Raw genomic sequence first — 20,217 nt, 5'->3', positions numbered from 1 at the left:
GAAAGAATAGTGGCTCATCTGTTGGAGTAAAGCACAAAACAATATCCTTATTAACACAAAGAAGAATAGTTGAAACCATGCTATTTCAAACCTGCAGTGGAGAAACCAGAATAATGGTTTAGTTCAAGGGAAACTTGTGAATGTGATGTAAAAGATTTGCAAACAAGATTTGCACTTCAGAACAGTTTCAGACCTGTGCACCACAATTTAACTTGATCAGGTTTTGGACTTGATAATTCCCCTGGGGCTATGAAAGCCTGCCAGATACAGCACACACACACAAGTCATCAAGCTTTTATACTTGAACTATATTTGAATATTATTGATAATCTTGGAGCAGACCTGCTGCATTTTGAGATCTGTTTTTGTTTTAAAACTGTCTTGTGTATTTTGGCTACAGGATAATGCGGGTTCAATCAAAACAGTCATAGAAAGCTCTGATTATAATGGAGGGAGAGAGATTGCAATTTAATCTCTTACTTGAAGCTGGACCATTCTGGTGGGGACTCATTCTTATCCAAAGAATGTGGTCATCTTTTCTGCAGACTTGATAAGGCAAGAAATGTAGTGATTTTCCACAGAATGCCCAACCTGTTGACCAACAACAGTTTTTCTTGGTATTGATTGGATGAAAGCCGGAAGATCAAGAGGCAGATTTACATCAAGCAATATATTGATAGAGTAAAAGGTGTAAAGGTTGCTCTGTAGAGTATCTTTAATTCCAAATCTCAAAAACAAACATGGTAGAAACATACTTACCATCAGTGGTTTGTTCATAGATACTTCAAGGTTCTTCAATCTGTCAGAGTTACAGGTCAAAGGAAAACAACTAGACTAAAATTTGAACCGGCAACCTCAGTATCAGCTGAGACACATGCTAGAGTGCTGACTTTATCTCACACTCACACCCAGCACTACTTTCAGGGCCTAGGGTGTGGTGAGGACCATGGCCTATACCCTGCATGGCCTGCCAGATTGGGGACTTGATTACATACAGCCTTACTATAGCGCCACAATGAAGCCCCACCTTCATCACTTGAGCATGTTGACAATCCAGAAAGATCAAGCAGCAGTGAGCATGATACAGACTCAGGAGACATCATTGACTCCTCTCCATCACCTCCACACACCATGGCAAATCCAAAATTTGAAGGATATCACTTTTTTCTTTCAAAGTAGGTGAGGTTTGATAAAAAACAAGCTCAACCAAATAAGACAATCAATTTGAGCAACAGTCTTGCTTAAATTATATTTAAAACAAGATCCAAGTTCATTTCAATTTCTAAGCTGGTTTCCAAACATTTTCAATGATCAAATTCAATGCAATATGGTGTTAAGCTAAAGTAAATTGAGTTACTCACCTGATTTTTGAAAATCATACAGGGAACAAGACCAAAATTATAATTGATTTGTATAGAAATTGGGTGCTAACATAGTAGTTTTGCTATTCCTAGGCTTACCCTTTTTGACTCCATCATGTTTGACTTGAGAATAATTAAGGGATTGAGAATTATGATTTTGAAAATTGATAGGAGAGCCAAGTGGTTAGGTGGATAACCAGAGGCCCGTGAAGGGTATCTGCACCTCGCCTAAGCCTCTCTGAAGGGGGGCTTAGTTATACTGGAAGTGCTGCAAAAGCCAAGGAGGGCACAGGGCAAGGGCCACAGTCTGGCCTGTGCCCTGGCCCTTTCCATGGCTAAAACTGTGATTTCACAAGTCTTTGTGGCATCAGGTGTGAGTGTGACCTTTACCAAACTGCGGGAAAAACAGTGGTGTCAGTCCAAATTGTGCCAACATGACGTGAGCCATGCGTTTACCTCAGCTTGAAGTTTACGCAAAGGTGTTGTCACACCCTGGCCTGATGTATTTCACCAATTGGGTGAAGCCAACCATTTGGTTAAGGTATGCCAACAACTACACTTGATTCAACCCATTTATTGCCAAAATTCCATCAACATCATCTGCTAGCCCTGAGTACTAAATTGAGACTACCTACCAATGCAGGAGTGTGAAATATTCCATGGCCAAAGGGGGAGCCTCCAAGGGGGATAAAAAAAGAATCTGTAACAAAGCATGAAAGACGGGGACAAAGTCCCACCTGACAATGGAAGAAACTTCATGAGCTCAAAAATTCTATATCAAGATTTTCAGACCATTGAATTCCCTCCTATCATCACCCCTATACTCTCTGAGTCTAACCACCACATCGTCTCTTATCTTTAGGTTTTATTTTTTGTAACTACCCGCCTGCCCAGCTGAGTAATCAAGCCAGGGCTTTTTGCAAGCATGTTTTGAGGAGCATGCAAAAAGCCCCGGGCCAGCACTTTGCCTCCCCAAACCACTCTTAGACTTGGCCAAGCAATTGGACAAGGACAAGACAGTTTTTGGTTACAAAGGAACTACATATGTGAATCTGAAATGCAGTTTATAAGACACATGTACCAAACTCCCCCAGAGTAGAATGGACCTTAGTACCAATTGGTGACATATAATAATAAGAAAAACTTTGAAAATAATAATTAAAACTCAGACTCAGTTTCACAAGTCAAATTATGTATGGATTATCATATTCAACATGTGTGAAACTTATATGAAAGACAGGAAACATACACAGCTTTCATATATCCTAAGAATACCTACATTACACAGCTGTAACATAAATGTAACAAAAGTAGAAATGTTTATAACTAATAATAAGCCACTGTAATGAAACCTAAGCTTGAAACCACAAATTTTGTGCATATGAAATTCAAACTTCAAACCATGAAAACTCTGAAAATGTGGACTTTGTGATCATCATCACATTACAAGTTACCACTTTTTCCTCCAGCTAGATGATAAGCTTCCAGTAAAGTGCACTTTACTATCTTATTTGTTAATTTGTTCTCTTCTTCTTGTGGTTCTCATTTCTCTCTAATATTGGTGCTGTTCTTGAACACAAAAATGTCATAGTTGTTGATTACCATTTGTGGAATCAGATTATTAGGAATCAGATTATTTAGGAGGTAGTCCTTGAGTGCTGCTTGATCTGATTGTGATTTGGTCAGATCAAGAAGCTTTAAACCTCTGTAGTACCTCTATCAGTCAGAGTGTGAAGTACTAAACACTTTAGTGTTCTCAATTAATTCATTTCTAGTTAGAAAGATAATTGACCAAGGGAAGTCATTGAAGAATCAGTGCTTATCTTCTACTGAAATACATGTAAAAACTTGAGCTCAAATCCCTTGAAAAGCCTTTCTTTAGAGGTCCTCTAACTGTAGTCTGTACTTGTATTTTTACAAGCAGTCTTTAACCCTTGTTTTCCATCTTTAAACATTATAGATTATGATCCCTACAAGTTTATCTCTTTAATTTAGTGACTTACAAGCTCAACAAAAGCTAGTAGCTCACATTATCACTGAGCCCACATCACTCAAACACTCTTCTCCTTGGTTTTTGTTTGTTATGATTTCAGTCTTAGTCTTGAATAACTGTTATTTTGTAATCCTCTTGCTCTGATGAATAATCTCAAGCCTGTGTAATCAAGTATAATCATGATCCTTTTGCTTTGAGTGGAGTGATCTTGATGGAGCAGAAATATCTGGTCAATCCCAATTGTCTAGAGGTGCCTATGTCTTAATCATTCTAGACATTTCTATGTCTTGATAATATCTTTGTAGTCTTCATCTTTTTGATCATAGACATCACCATATGGAAACCGGAGACTTTTCCATTGAAAACTTGGTTCACTGATGAAACAGTGTGAGATCATTGATTAAGACTTGATTAAGACTTGATTAAGAAAATAGAGAAATTTGGACTTCAAATAGCTGAATTCAAACTTCTCTGTGTGGATCTTGCTAAGCGGAATCACTTGAGGAAGTGAGTGAATTGTGGGAGACAAAGTAGAAACCCGGAATCAAATCCAGTTTTTACTTTGTATCCCATCAATGTCTTAGTTGTTCAATAGTAGAAATTGAAAATGTTGATTCACTCACTCAAGAGTCTAGCCAATGTTTTTGAAGAAGGCATTCATAGAACAAAAACTATGTTATTTGGAAAAGTAAGGGTTTTTTTAGACATTTAGCAGTACCAAATGACTATTCAACTTAGCTTTAGAGCAATAAAGATTGCAATCAAGCTTCAGTTTGAATTAACTAGATCAAATGTAAAACACCCCTAAGTAGATCAAATTCACTCAAAGAAATCAAAAATTGAGAGAAAACCTCGATAGTTTGTTTAAACTCTAAATGTCTTCTTGTTGCTTCCAGCCAACCACAAGCCAATACCTTGGGCCACTCATTCAAAGCATTCAACTCTTGTGTGGCTACGTCCAAATTGTTTTCTTCAACAACCTCTCTTCCCTTGTAAAGAGTGCCATCATGGCCTTGCCTTTGATGTGATACACACTTTCCTTGTTCATAATTCAGAATCAAAAGTGACTGAGAAATCATGAGGCAAAGTATGCTACAAATCCTGTGTGATTGGGGGGAAAAGCAACAGATTCTTTGAGCCATATTGTTAAGTTCTGCAGTGTCCCTACCCCTTTCTTGTTTGTCTGAGATGGTAGAGTAGAAAGAGCAGTAAGCATGACATCAGATGTAGGTTCAGTGTCTGGCAAAGAAGTTTTGTTAACTACCTTCAAAGCAAGTACTTCCTTGGTGAATGAGCATTTGACGCTGAACTCAAAAACTTGGGAACTCATCCTGATTCTATTCCAAAGCTTATGAGCTCCATGATCCCAATAAAGATACTCTAGTTATCAAATGTGCTTGTCAAAATTCTCTGTATTCTATCAAATTGTTCAATCAAGCTTCATGTTCTGTTAAACTTGTGATTTGATATATCATGATTTACTTTGCAATACAAGTCACTTGTAAATAACTTCTTGTTTTAGACACTTGTTATGATGGTGGTAGGTCATTTTTTATGTTAACATTTCAGTGGTGAAATTTTGAATTGGTGTCTTTGATCAACTTCATGGTTGACTTCAACAAACTGGTCATGTATGTCAGGCCCACATGTGACAATGCCCAAATTTTTGTTGGCTTCAAGCCAGGGCCAACCCGTGGCTCACATCATGGATGTGAGCCTGGCTTACACCGCTATTTTTCCCACAGTGCCACTATGCTACCCAGATAGATGTGGTGGATATCTAACTGTATTCATGTGCACAGAGAGTACTGAACTCAGATAGGACCAGTAAGAGTGATGAATTCACATATGTGTAGCTACATGGCTTAGATTGGTGAATGATAATACATCAATAGTATCCTCATTTTCCTTCATCATATTTGATCAATGGAATACTCAAATCCTCTGTTCTATATTTATTATATTCAGGACGTGCCTCTCTTGCTTCCCCTCAGAAATCTCATCTGTTCACTGATCAGTGACATCAAAATATCATGAGATGGTTTTCTCTCATACTGCACTGCATCTAGACCCAAATTTTGACCTAGCTCAGTTTGCATTAGGCCAGAGTACCTCAAGGTTCAATAAGATGCTTGTTCAATGGAAATTACTTCATAAAGTTTTCAGCACTTACCCTGATAGTGTTTTTTCTGGCCAAAATATCAATTTTTTAAGAGACAAGCCTTACAATCCACAGGACTTTCTCTGCATTAGTTCTTGACTACAACAAACAAAATTTTGTGGTAATCTGAGTCAAACAATGCAACAATCTTCACATCATCTCTGACTGTGTTTCAGAATATTTTGCTGAAAATTGTGACAGGAACTGATGATAATTTCTTCACTTGAAGTTTTACATATTCAGTGAGTTTTGCCAATTCTGGATGGCATGGATTTCAGAGTTCAGATTTTCTGAGCCACTCCCAAAAAACTATACCCTCAAATTTCAATAAGTGAGGTTACAATCATCTCTCTGGAGATTTGTATCAAAAGGTACAAAAAAGCAATAAATTAGGATGGGAGATGGGAGAGTCTGTTGGGGTTAAATGTTTTGTGGCTCTCATATATCCATGTTTTGATTGTACATTGCTATAAAGGATCAAGAGCTTAAACCACAATCCAATTTGCATTAGATTAGATCATTTCATGCCATGCAACCACAATAAATTGATAATGAATATTTACAGCCTGAAACTTGACCTCAAAGCTATCAAACCTGTTCATGGTGGTCTGATGGTAATGAAAGTGAGGGTATAAATGAAACAAACTTGGCAATACATATACACAGCCATGAATATGTCAGTGAGATGGTGCTGGCATACTTGCTTTGGAGGCAAATATCTGAGGAGTCCTTGAATAGTGCCCCCAAGGAACAAGACACCCAAGGGATGCCTCCAAGCCAAATTTTAGCCCTTGCAATTACACCAGATTGGCACCTTTGATGTGTCTTTGCTTGGAAGTCATAACTCAAGGGTTTCTCAGTATTGAGTAATCTACCAATAACTAATGATCCATGTTGGGCTACAGTGAAGTCATGTATCAAATCCGTGGTAGTCCTGATATATGTAACACATAGAACCTGTTGTGCTACGGTGGAGTAACAAATCCGTGGCACTCCTAGGCTTTGGCAGTGCCCTCCCCTATCCTCATAGCTGGGCCAGATTCTTTCTTCTGTCCCCAACTGAGCCCCTTGCCCTCCTTCTCAGTGCTAAATCTCCCGATTCCACACTCAAACTCAACAGTTTGCTTCCAAGTAAAGTCAACAGAGATCTTGCTGTTACCAACGTTCCCATTCTTGACCTCTCTACTTTCATTGGGTCATAATGAGATGATCAACTACTATCAAATCGCTTCGTGAGTTCAGATGTTGCATTCTTGCTGTTTAAACCTTCTTGGATTTGGATCTCTTCTACTACAGACAATTACCACATGATTCAATTCAACTGTCTACTTATCCTGGTACTCAAATTTGACCGTCTACTTATCCTGGTACTTAAACTCAACCAACTACTCATCCTGGTATTCAAACCTATGTTCATACATATGTAGGCTTCATGTCTGTCTTGCTTTTAAAGTATCTTCCATCAAAGACAGTTTTTCTGAACCACACAAATGACCTTCAAAGCATACTTCATGGATTGAGATTCTTTACTCCGCAGAAATTGAAGAAGGCTATCAATATGTAAATTGGTTTTATAACTCAAATTTATAGTGTTCATCTAACATTAACATCAAAAAATTTCAGACAGCCAAAAGAATCTTATCAATTGGAAAACAAGTTCATATTGTTTCATGAGCAAAATTTACTAGACCATATTAATCATTCTCTCAACAAAACTATAGATATTAGATTGCATTAGAGGAGGCAAGGTGTTGTTGCATGCTAAATAGTATGGTATCACCACCTGAGTCAAAATCTGGTCCAAATTCAGAAGTAGCACAACATCCAACATCACAACATGCAGCCAGAATGTTTAGATGTGACTGTGGAATGTAAGCTTTTGAAATTTATTCCTGACTTTGTGACTTTGATACAGTGCAAACACAATTCAACAGAACCTTTGTTGAAAAACCAAAATCCCAATTCATCAGATATTCAAATCAAAAAATGGCTCCAAACAACTCTGGCTTGCAGCGCAGGCAGGAGCGCGGAGCGCTGCGTGGCGCAGCGCTCGGCGCCACGGCTTCGCTACCCGGGGCCCACGGATCCGGGGCGCTTCGCCCCGCGCTATCATTTGGGCCCTAATGATTTTGGGGTTACGCATTTTGCTATACAGATATTTTACCCTCCACCCAATGCTACGCTACTGTACAAATCTGTACAGTAGATGTCCACCTCCCTCTTCCTCACTTCGATTTCCTCAAGCCACCAATTCTCACACCAATTAACAATCATATCGTCAAGATCAAGCCATCAATCATCTATCCTGGTGGTTTTGGATTCCAAAACCACCAATTCACTTATCCGGTTCACTTCCCGCTCCGTCTTTAACTCTCGCCATGATCTTCGAAATCAACAACGCCGACTATCAGATATCGAAACAAATCGACAACGCCAACTATCAGATCCAGGCTCTTGAAGCCTGGTCCGAGCGCTTGTTCTTGGGTATTAAGGTCAGTACATCCCTCCCTCTTCTCTCCATTTCCCCAACGAAGTTATTGACAATTATTGTTTCTTTCCATAACTCCTACCTTCTATATACCTCTACCAAATCACTCTACTGAATCTACCGAATCATCGCTCAACGAATCATCGCTCAAATTCAACCATGTCTAAAACCCAACCTACCCTTGATCAATTTGTGTCCAACGGTTATGAGACTGACCATGAGCCGCCTGCCCCTCGACGCTCATCACGTATAGTTACCCCTGCTAGACGAATACCCGGCATGATCACGCCTTCATCTGATTCTCGACGTGGTCTATTTGACCCTCATCCTGCCAGGGACGTGAGAGATGCTCACGTCCACCGACGACGAGAGCGTTCTGCATCGTTACCTGGCGATCAATCGATTCGTCAACCATTCCGTGGCCGATCGAACACTACGTCGCGTGTATCACTTGTATCATCTACAGTAAGCATAATTTCATCTTACATTGTCTGTTATATCTTTTTTTCTAACGTTGTTGTTATTTTTGATTGTTTTATTCGCAGGCTCCAGGTGCAGGGTTCTTCAATAGAGACCGCTCTTCCTCTGTATCGGATGGAATTGGCGATATAGAAGCAACCAATCAGGTTGCTTCAGGAGGTCAGCAAAGTGATGTTGTAAGTAATCAATTAGTGGCAATAGTATATATTGGGTTTGTATTTGACTAACTAGTGTTATCACTTAGGCACCTTTGGCTCCGATTCCGGTAGACTTAGCACAGGACTCAGACGACGACAACATGCGCATCCGAAAGAGAAAACGTAACCAAGCTGCTGAAGTCTATGATAGTCCATATCTCTACTTTGGAAGACCTACCCACGGAGAGCAAGATGTAAGTCTCTCATATTAACTATCTTAGTATTTTTTTGATCACATGATATCTAAGATATTGTTTGCCTCCAGCCACCAGATCAACCGGGTTTATCGTACCCATGTCTCTGGTGCCGAAAGATAGTTCGAATCAGTGGGAGCTCGCGCTCCAACCTCAAGACGCATCGAGACGGTCACCGCCAGGCTGGCAAGTCAGGAGCTGGGTGTCCGCGTCGTAATCAAGCCATCGCGGCCGGTGCGAAACTTCCGCCAACCGAATCTGAACTACGAGTTCAACAAGTTCAGCAACAGAACCAGTCACAACTTGCTTTGTTTGTCACCGCCGCACCTAAATTTTCAAACTGAACTCTCAATCAAGCCATGGTAGTATGGCAAGTAGCTCAAGGTCTGCCTTTCAAACGCATTGAGGATCCGATGCTTAAGTCCATCATGTATTGGCTTAAACCGGACGCGCGTTTGTTTGGCCGTAAGTGGTCCGCTGACGAAGCAAAAAGATTGTATCTTTCACTTCGCGACTTGGTCATTGACCAAGAGCTTAAGGTAAGTGATGTGCTCTTTCTTCATTTCTATTATTCGATTTCTTTATTTCATTTCATTTCTTTGATTTCATTAATTTTTTTCCCTTTTCCATTCTATTCCATTTCTCTACCTATTCTTAGAATTTGGATAGCAAGTTTTGCTTAGTACAAGATGTATGGACCGTAAAAGGCAACCTTCACGGATTCATCGGGGCTTCGGTGTCTTACATCAAGAAGGATTGGACTTACGTTGTTCGCCATTTGAGCTTGAAGCTTGTCGCCTGGCATCACAAGGGGCACTTGCTTGCTGAGCCTTTGGTGACCATCCTGAAAAAGAACGATTTGTACAAAAAGATAAGCTTTTTTCCTTCTTTACTTTTTCACTTTTTAGCTTTTTCCCTTTCTTTTGTCGTTGATTCAAAAGAACTAACATGCTTTCTGATATCACATGCTTGCAGGTGTTTCTGATTCAGGTAGCAATAATCTTACCTTAGCCCGCGAGATGCAACGCCAGCTCTACGAGGAGGGCTTGAAGTCAGGTCATCACTTCGGTTGGAAACCGAAAACGATGTCGATCCGTTGTTTTTGTCACAAGATGGGTCTCATCGTGAAAGCTGGAATTGACGCTCTTGGAATGAAACCCAGGCGCATTCGACATAGCGCTTTGGGTAGATTTCCACAGGTTGAAGTATTGGCTGTGATCGATGAAGATCACGAGTCGTCAGAAGATCAACAGGAAGATTCTAATGAAGACAAAGAAATTGATTTAGAAGAAGACGATTCTGATACTCACCATGATGATGAAATTGACAGTAATCACAGCAGCGACTCTGATTCTAACTCCGAATCCGATCAACAAGAAGATGATTTGGAGCAAGAAGATGAACCCGAGATTTATCGACGACGCAAGACAGCTTACTTGCTTGGTGATACTTACATGAAAGCGCTATGCAAAGATGTTAGTGTTTTTTTTTGTTTATATAATTTATTCTTTATTCTTTATTCTTTGTTGATTTTATTGCTGTGTGAATTCTTAGATGGATAATGTAAACAAGAAACTCACACGATCAAGCGGACACCGTGCAGACTTTAATCGGCGCCGTGCCAGAGCCAATCGCCAACGAAAACTGGACGAATTACCTCAGCTGAAGGCTCTTTTATCTGGTCATGGCATCCGTTGGGGTATCCGTGCCAAAAGATGGGAGCGAATGTGGGAAGCGCGCGAAGCAAGTCTTCAATATGTCTATTGATATTTGATTTAAAAGCTAACATTGCATGTCTCTTTCAGTTGATTGATACGGTTATGAAAGAAGATTTGGCTATAGTCCATTCAAAGAAGAAAAGTCGTCCACGAAAAGATGGCAAGAAGCATGGATACTTCGAGGAAGTCATTTTCTCGGTGGCTGATTGGCAAGCAATGAGAGATATGCTCGATATCCTCACGGTAAGTAGTTTGTCAATAGTTTTTTGAGGTTCTATTTCAGTTCTAATCATTCTTTGCTTCCCTTTCACCCCTAACATCTGTAGCCTTACAAGATCTTGACGCGAGAGATGGAAGGTGATCACCCTACAGGATGCATGCTACTCGTCAAATACGTCCAGCTCAAGTCGTCAATGGAGGATCGGTGGGACAAGATGCACGAAAATGATCCCCTTCAACCAATGGTGGATGTGATGATCGGAAAGATTAAAATGTACTTAGATGAAGCTCTCGAGTGTGATACCCTTATTCTCGCCGCCGTATTCCATCCTGGCCTTCGTGTTCGATTCTTCTCTCATGCCTTTGGAGAGGGCTCTCGTATTCATGATCGCGCCGAATCACTTCTGGAATCGGCTTTTACTTCGGAGCGCGAGGCGGCTGAGATTCGAAATCAGCCAGCTCCTGTGACTACCTCTCCTCCTAGTTCCCAGGTTGATACTTCTGGACCCAACTTTCTCCATTTTTACGATAAGGTGACCTCATCAAGCAATCTTAACGAGTTGGACCGATACCTTCAAGGTATCGATCCAATGGTTTCTCCTGATGTCAACAATCCACAGTATGCTTTGGACTGGTGGAAGGTGAGTCTTTCAAATTCTGTATTTCGCTTTTGTTGTTGCGCCCTACTGATCACCATTACTTTACAGGCCAACGCAGGTAAATACCCAGTGTTATCCACATTGGCGCGGAACTACCTGGCGACTCCCGCGGCTTCCTCTGCCCCAGAGCGATCATTCTCAGTGGCCGGGCGAGTTTGTACAGATGACCGAGGTGGTTTGGATCCTCGAATGATCGAGATGCTAGTCAATGGTCAGCTGTGGATGCTAGAAGGTATCCCTTTAACTGGTGACTTTGCTGAAATTGGCAAGATAATTGATTACGCCAAGAAAGCTATCCAAAAAAAAACCAGACAATCCCAATTTTAATTTCTTATGTTTTATTTTACTTCTCTTTATTCTCTCAACTTCTTTCTTCACTACACTCATTACATCAAGTTTGTTATATTTTCTTGACACTCGTTATACTCCTTTTATCACTCTTTGAGCTTTTTTTTAACTTTTACTTTGAAATCAAATTTGCGCTTTTTTTTTGCCTGAAACGCTGCGAAGCTCTGCGCAAAATAAGTACGCTTTTGGCTACTTTTTCGCCCGATATTTTTTCCTCCGCTTACGCTAAAGTTACCGAGCTTTGGCGGTGTTATTCTCCGCTGCGCATCCGATATCAAGGCTTTCAGCGCTACGTAGCGCTGCGAGCCAGAGTTGCTCCAAATATCCATCAAAATTCAAATTCACATCAAAATCAAAATGTGCTGAATCAAAACTATGTGATGCCAAAAGAGAAATATATATAGACTGTACAGTTTTGATGAACCCCAAATGAAAAAAATTGATTGTCACTCAAATATCTGAGCATGGAGTTTTAGGTCTGTTTATGGTACACAACAAGTTGCATAATATCAAATCAACTTTTTTGGTTTGCATTTTGAAGTTCAACACCATATATTATCATAAAGGTGACCAGATATCAAGGGAATAAGAGAAGAGATGATTTAAGAGTTTCAAATCTATAAACAAGCCTACATATCATGAGCAATCTTTACCCAAGCCTTCAGTTAGCTAAGTTACTAGGATTGATGTTGCCTCACTCCCAAAATTAGGACAGTTGCCGTGGACAGCACTGAAATGGGGGCAAATCTCAAATAAATAGAAGGTATGTACCCAAAATTGTCAACCAATTGGACAAGTGTGTTGGGAACTGACACTCATGTCTACAGCTGGTCAATGGGTTTGTAGGTCTAATGGCAGACAACGCTGACAACCAAGAGGGAAAAGGAAAGTGTGCCCATCCAGGAGATATAGATGGTACTGGTATCATGACAAAAACTGCTACCAATGGACGCGGGAGTGCATCCAGATCACCAGCCACTTGGGTTGCCTCAGCAAAGAAGATGTAAAAGCACAGGTCTTCTCATCTTCAGGTTTTGATCATTTGCAATCAGACATCTCCTCAAGACAATTCTTGTATTTGAGCTGCAGACCAACACAATTCCGAGGTACACATTGATTTGTGTATCATATGATGCACTGCCTTGGACAATGCAAAATGGATGTTAATGTGTAACATTAGGCACAGGCGCGGATAATGTAAAAAAGATCACTATGAATAATGATGTGATTCTCTCTTATCACATGACAATTGATAAGCTATTTGCATTGCCTGATTGCACAGTCACAAGTTGTAGTGAGTCAAGACCAGTATTAAGATAACAGTAGTGCGGCGGCTGGGCGTCCAATCCCTAGTTTTGCCTTATAAAGGAACAAGGACGTGAAGTGGCAGTTTCAGTGCTCCTTAACAGGAAAATACCATTTTCTCAGAGTCACAACTCTCACCTATTCCAGGGCTTGTGCTCCAATTTCCCCAAGATAGAAGACAATAATAATCCATCAATCACTTCCATTGATAGATGATCTCTTGTAGGATTAAACCAAACATATTTTACATCCTTCTCATTCATTCTTATACAAGTCTAAAGTTATATATGTAGAATATATGTTTTCTGCATGTGTAGATGCTGGTCATTTGATCAGGTGATTATACCAATTTCAACCTTCCAAAACCTTCTCTGACACATTTGTTATCAATAACTCCATACCATCTCAGTTGTCATGATGCTGAGTAGTTGAAGTCCAAAGTACATACTCCAGATCCTTGAAGCTTTGATACATCCCGCATTAAAATCGTAGGAAGATTTGACCCCGTATTTTTGCAAGTTACTTACTGCATGCGCTCCACCACATCCCATTGTTATAATCCTACTCACTTCAAAGGAAATCAAGTTTACGGTGCAGTGGCTTTGCAGTATGTCTGCACTTCCAAGGCTTGCACCTTGGATCGAAAGCCTTGGATGAGATCTGGGTCCAAGACTTCACTGGAGTTTCCACAAGAGCTTCGAGCCTTGTGGGATTCAATTCAGACGTGTACACAAAAGGTAGACGTAATCTTTACATATTGGTTCAACAAAAGAATCACATGCCCTATGTTTTCATTTTTTGTGGTCCAGCCTGGCGAACCATGTTTCATTCAGGCCTATTCAGGCAGCATGTGGTTGATGGACCTGTTGCATGGGGATTCTGTGCGAGATCAGCCTGCCTTTGAAACCGAAAGCGAGCCCTATTCATGATGAGGTTTTTCAGTCTTGCTTTGGAGCTTCTCTTTCACTAGCTGATCGAACTGAGATATTGCAAAATAACCTGCCAAGCAGCAGCTTGCATACCAATATGAACAATTCTTCAATCCGACTCTGTATCTTCGCAGCTTGGGGCGGAGCATGAATATCGCCTCGGTCACATGGCAGACTGGAACGACGTAGAGTGCCGATACGCGTACTATTTTCTCGAGCATCCCTGTTTTCATGAAAACTAATGCGATTGGAAGGCTTTCCATCGAGTTGAAGTGGACGTAATAAATCAATCCCACCAGTAGACTTATGAGAATCACGCTCATTGAAGGAGCCCGAAAATGATCAACTGGGACCCTGGACTACGTTGACAGATTAGAAAGCAGGCATCAGATTTGACAACATGTCACCATAGGTAAACAGAAATGAAAGTTCAACGCAACTAATTCCAATTTATCGAGAGCTTCGTTCATCATCCCAATCAAGCGTGGGCGGACATCCGCAGGGCTTTTCAATGCTGGTTTGAGGGGAATTCGGAGACGTAATCCCTTTTTATATAACGTATCAAAGATGAAATCCATTTCTTGCGCGTCAATCGCAAGCATTGTGGCGTGACATGCACTTGGCTGTCCTCCAAATACCTGTACATCTATTTCTGAGGTCAGGATAGGAAACCGTCGTTTGAAGTGGAGCAACTGACTACTGTTGTCGACTCACAATATAGAACTGCATCGGAATGGTCATGATTCTAAGAGGTTCGATCGAGGGAGGCGATGTGGGTTCAGCCCCGACTTCTTGTCGTTAGAAATCCGGAAGGGTGGCATACCATGTGAGAGCAATACCTTCCACTCGCTTCACTAATGGCATCTAGTTCTGACATCCTTTGTTCGTATGATCGGGTTGTGTACTGTTGTTACCTTTGGAAACTCGAACCTCGAAAGGTTTCCGGGAGTTGTTGCACCAATACGCCAGATTTTGGCAAAAGGTTGGCCTCGTACCCGCTGGTGCAGGTGCGGCGCATCAGAGGTTTGGTTTCAAAACCAAGAGCAATTTAATCTTCCTCGCGGACGTGTTTATGGACACAAGGTTGGAGGCAAGCACTCGATTGCATGTTTAGCAGCGCGATAGAGCGCGATATGCGAAGTTAGAGCACCGTGAGAATAGTGTCAATTTGGCAAATATCAAGATTCTCGGTAGCCTCGAAGCTTCCCCTTATGAAAGTCTGTTGTTTTGGTCATAGAAGTGAAGAGGATAGATATTCATAATGATGTATTTCCTCATCCTGAAACTGGACTCAGTCGAAAGCTCTACTTGGGCAACGATGGCAAGCAGTCTGTGGATGTCATATTGAGCTCATTGTCGGCGTCAACGCTTTGACCCACGTGCTTCTTACCAAGTCCATTTAAGTATAAGCAATGCTGTTTGGGTGCGGCTCACCTGTACCTTCCAATGGTCAATCCATTATGACTATTTCTGAAAGGTACGTAACAGACGTATTTAAAGAGCAATATATCTGCTTTCGATTGATACCTTCTGCGCTCCGCTTGGACTGCGTACCAAATAAGAGCTCATGATGCCGTTTTTCGGCGTGAAAAGAGTTCTTCGTGAAAATTGGGTCATACTCAAACCGCCATGGATGATATACATCCCAGTCACTTGACTCTTGGCTCGCATGTTCATTCCAAACTAGAGACTCGGACAAATGGTACGTTTGCACCGAACTGATCAACTCTTGTGATGGAATCCTGCGCGAAAGTGGATAGGATTTGCAGGAAAGGATACAGGTAGCTATATACTAGGCCTGCGTGAGCATCGTCTTTGCATTTTTTGAAATCAAACATCATTCCCAAATATATACCAGATCGAGCATTGATGAAAGCAATTACAATAGAGCTGCTGAAGCACCGCGAGATCGTACAAGTGAAAAAATACTCGCAGCTGAGGCTTTTATTTTTGGGTCATAGCCCGTCCGCTGTGTAAGATTCAGAAGACGAGGCGAAGATCAATTCTTGTGTTCGTAATTCGGACATCATCTAGGAGCCACCAGAGGAAGTTTTGAATTGAATTTATGGTTGGGCTTGAGCGCCTTCGGCACCACTCGACTGAGCAACTGGATAACCAGGTTGGCCGTAAGCTTGAGGGGCACCGTATTGAGGATACCCTGGATATTGGCCATAACCGGGCTGTGGCATTCCATACATTTGGGGCTGAAAGCAAGAGTGTCAGTCAGATAGCTAAATCTTATAGCGAGGAACGGGCCCACCATTCCATACATTCCAGCAACTGGGGCCATGGCCATTGCAGGGTTTGTAGCTGAATTCGGGTCGGCCGATGCTCTGTCTTTGCCCCATGAGCATTTGAGCGGTCGCCCATGGACTGGCGTGCCTGTCAAGTTCACAATGGCCATAGCAGCGTTTTCGTGGGTATCCAGCTTGACAAAGGCAAAGCCTCGGTCCGCCTGTGAAGAAAGGGATTCAGGAAACTAGACGTCTTTGAAGATAATCATTGGTAACTGACCTGCATTCGGATCTCAACGATGTAACCAAATCCTTGGAATAAGGGAATAAGATCGGCTTGAGTACAGTATGGTACCAAGTTACCAGTGTACACGGTGGAGTTGTACGCCGGAGCCTGCTGGACAACTGCTTCATAGCTGTTGGCCCCAAAACCGCCGCCGCCACCACCACCACCAGCGCGATTCATACCACCATTCATTCCGCCCATGTTACCTCCACCCATGGCAGACCCAGGAGCTCCAGGCATACCCTGGTTCTTCTGATTGGCCCAGTTGACCCGAATAGCACGAGAGCCGAGCCATTCACCGTTCATCGTAGCAATAGCTTGCTCAGCGTCAGTCTTGTCGCGGAACGCGAGGAAACCGTATCCACGAGACTTTCCGCTGTTCATGTCCCACATCACGCGAGCATCTGATAAAGAGCCGAACGCTGCAAAGGCCTTCGCCAAGACGTCATCATTGACCTCGGGCGACAAATCCCCGACAAAGACGTGAAAGTGACCCGAGAGATCTTCCTTAACAGCGTTCTGCTGCTGATATACACAGATTTCGTGATGGATGAAGTTAATACGCAAGGTCAAGATGTGGGGTTAGGTAAGGGAGCGGAGATGAGATGCGAGTTGGTTACGTACCGAGTTTTGATAAGCCCAATTGACACGAATCTCATTGTCAAAGATTTTACGTCCTCCTAGAGTTTGCAAAGCTGTTTCAGCTGATCGCATCTCATAATATTCAACAAAACCATAATTGAGACCGCCATGTTGAAAATTGCGATCGGGAATAATTTTCACGCCCTTAGGGACATCAATCAAAGACGAGAATAGGACGAAAGTGTACGATTTGATGTGATGGGAGCCAGTGATGAAAGAAGAATTTGAAACGCGTGGGAATTACACCGCGAGATGAAGATAAAGTTATGAAACCAAGGATGAAGTTGAGGAGAATTGAGACGAAAGATAGAAAGGTGCGAATGGGCGAGCCCGCACAAGATAGAGATAACGCATGAAAGATTCAATGACAGTCCAAGAGAAAGAGGGATGGAAGATGACTGACTTGGACAGAGCCGGCAACGGAGAAGATCTCCTGAAGCATATACTCGGTCACTCTAGGACTCAAGTTACCAACGTATAAGTGGGCACGCTTTGCCTCGGGGTGCCCGGTGTACGAGTTAGACGGCTGAGCGCCCGGGGCGCCTGTGGTAGGTACTACCGCGTTATTGTTGCCATAAGCACCTTGAGGACCAGTAGAGGAGGCCGACGAGCCAACGGGGAAATTGGACGGCGCGGGCTGACCTTGCGCTTGTTGCTGAGCTTGTTGAGCCTGAGCTTGTTGCTGTTGTTGGGCGTAAGCAGCATACTGTTGAGCGTACGCTTCATAACCCTGAGAGCCAGCGGGAGCACCGTAGGCTGCAAATCGGGCAATAGATTAGTCGCGAGATATCAATGCTGAAGTTGTAAACTATCGATCGAACAAGACTTACCTGCGGCAGCGTTCCCGGCTCCAGCCGAAGGTTGCTGAGCTTGGTCGGACATAATGTGAAGTGCCTTTAGATGAAGTAGGTGCAGACGAGTGAAAGTCTGTCGTGAGAAACGTGTGGCAATCAGATAAGGTTGTGTTATCGTCAAAAAGGGAACGAGCGGTGAAGGCGAGTGATCGGGAGTAAGACGTGTAGGTCAGGTTGGCGTCAGTGGTGTAACATCAAGCGTGATCGAAGACAAAGAATCCCCAAAAGTACGCACAGAGCGATTCGCAGAATGCGAGCAAGACCGCCAAACCACAATACGAGCGAGAGAGTCAGGTAAGGATATTGGCGAAAGGAAGGGAAGTTGAGAGAAGGGCACAGACCTGATCGAAGAGTGAATGAGGAAACCAAGACGATAGCAACGAAATCAAATAACGAAACCAAGGGTCGAGATAAGGAGGAAGAAGATGGAATGAGAGAGTGTGAGGATGAGAATTGAATTAGACCAAAGACCCAAAGAAAACACACACAGAGAGAGAGGTAGTATAAAGAGAAATATAGAGATCGAATATGGAAAGGAAGAAAGAAAAGGCTGAGGACTAGGAAGTGATCGAGACTGATCAGAAGGGGGAAAGGTTAAGGATGAGATCGAAGTACCCAGGAAGGACTGCTGACCAAATTGAGAAAAGTCGATGACTCAAAAACTCAAATCAAAAACTAAATTTTACAAAGTGAACAACTTTACTCTTATTCAAGTATACCGGTTTTGAAGGGAAAAAGCGGCAAGACTTGAGTTAGGCCTGTTAAGGCGCCGGACCGAGTGTGAATTCACCAATTTCGGGTTGGGGTTGGGGTTTAAGTCGACTTAAACCCTCACAAAAACACCTAAATTAAACTCGAACAAACCGAAACTAATTGTACCCTGCCTAGAAAACCCTAAAAACCCATTCCTCGTCATCATCCGGCAATCAAGTTTGAAAAACTTTTCTTGATCTTGGGATCTTGTTTCTAGAAGATTATTATGTACGATGCCGATGAGGTATGACGAGTTTGTAGCTTGCCAATCGGCGCACAAGTCTCCATGTGCCATGCTCACCTGGACATTGCAAAAGGGTGGACTGTGGCGAGCTCATGTGGATCCAACAAGTTTGATCATTTGGGACATCTGAACTTGCATCAGCAGAGAGAGCCTGAGGGCACGTTTGGTACGACTTTTTTTAAGGTACTTAAGTCGAAATTTGACTTTCAAAAGTCAGATTTTGAAAAGTCCGTTTGGCACGTGTTATTTTCAATAGGGATGCTGTTCGGTGAATCTACTGAGAAGCTGCTTGGGGATTCATTCCACAAGCCAGGGATGGGCGCCCTTTATAGGCGTCCATCTCGGTGAGTTACAAATTAGGTAATCAGGATTTGGTACAACTGGTTGGATCTGATGAACATCGAGATATGGAAAGGATGTCCGGATCCGGGATGACAGGATCCGGTTTTACAAAGGTGGAGGACAAATCCGGTCTGGATTCGTCCGAGATGAAAAGTCAGGTTACATTCTGAAAGCACACAAGATGAGTAAGAAAAGCACGCTGACAAAAGCGTGAGGGAAAGAGAAGTGGAACAATAGGGAACAGGGATATCGGGATATCACATCACCCCCTCTTTAAGACCGAAAACTTCCTAGTTTTTTTTATTGCTCTCCCCGTGGTCGAGTTCATCTTTTACTACGTCTAATGAATTCTTTATGTAATAGTACAAGGCGCCTAAAGCCCTTGCGGAAAATTTTCTGAAATCTTTATTCGCTTCTTCTTCGTATAACTTGTCATGTAGTTTTATTGCTAAGTCGACAAGATGCTCTTCTTTTCTTGCCAACATCTCTTCTTCTTCGGGGTCGCTGTGTACGTTACTCTCTTCTGGCAAGTTCGTCGCGTTTGTGGAGTTCGCGAGAGGCGTAGAAGAAGTCGGCGGATTTTCCTTTGAACAATTTAAGTCGTGATCCGTTGATGTTAGCTTTCAGGATATGTCCATTCGCAGTCATCAGACTGTACGTACCGTTGGGGTAACAAGTTCTAACAATAAAAGGTCCATCCCATTTTGGATGTAACTTTGATGGTCGTCCCTCAAAGCTCCTGAGCACAAGGTTTCCTGTTTTGAGGCTTCTTTCCGTGTAGGACTCTTCTGTTGCGGAGTTTCGTTCTTC

At 42.3% G+C, this 20,217-nt stretch overlaps 1 protein-coding gene across 1 annotated transcript; it reads right to left on the bottom strand.

Annotated features, from left to right (window-relative positions):
• Positions 1–15,741: 15,741 nt before the first annotated feature.
• Positions 15,742–18,781, bottom strand: MELLADRAFT_73862 (uncharacterized protein; the record flags this gene model as incomplete). Its single annotated transcript, XM_007403671.1, has 7 exons — positions 15,742–16,256; positions 16,313–16,507; positions 16,567–17,097; positions 17,197–17,358; positions 17,618–17,970; positions 18,045–18,141; positions 18,410–18,781. The coding sequence occupies 6 exons, from the start codon at positions 18,094–18,096 to the stop codon at positions 16,116–16,118; spliced, it is 1,434 nt and encodes a 477-aa protein (XP_007403733.1).
• Positions 18,782–20,217: the final 1,436 nt, after the last annotated feature.

This window comes from Melampsora larici-populina, assembly GCF_000204055.1.
Source record: "Melampsora larici-populina 98AG31 unplaced genomic scaffold MELLAscaffold_1, whole genome shotgun sequence".
Classification (NCBI taxonomy): Eukaryota; Fungi; Basidiomycota; class Pucciniomycetes; order Pucciniales; family Melampsoraceae; genus Melampsora; species Melampsora laricis-populina.
Note: the sequence above shows the minus strand (reverse complement) of the source record. Positions and strands in the feature narration are given on the sequence as shown.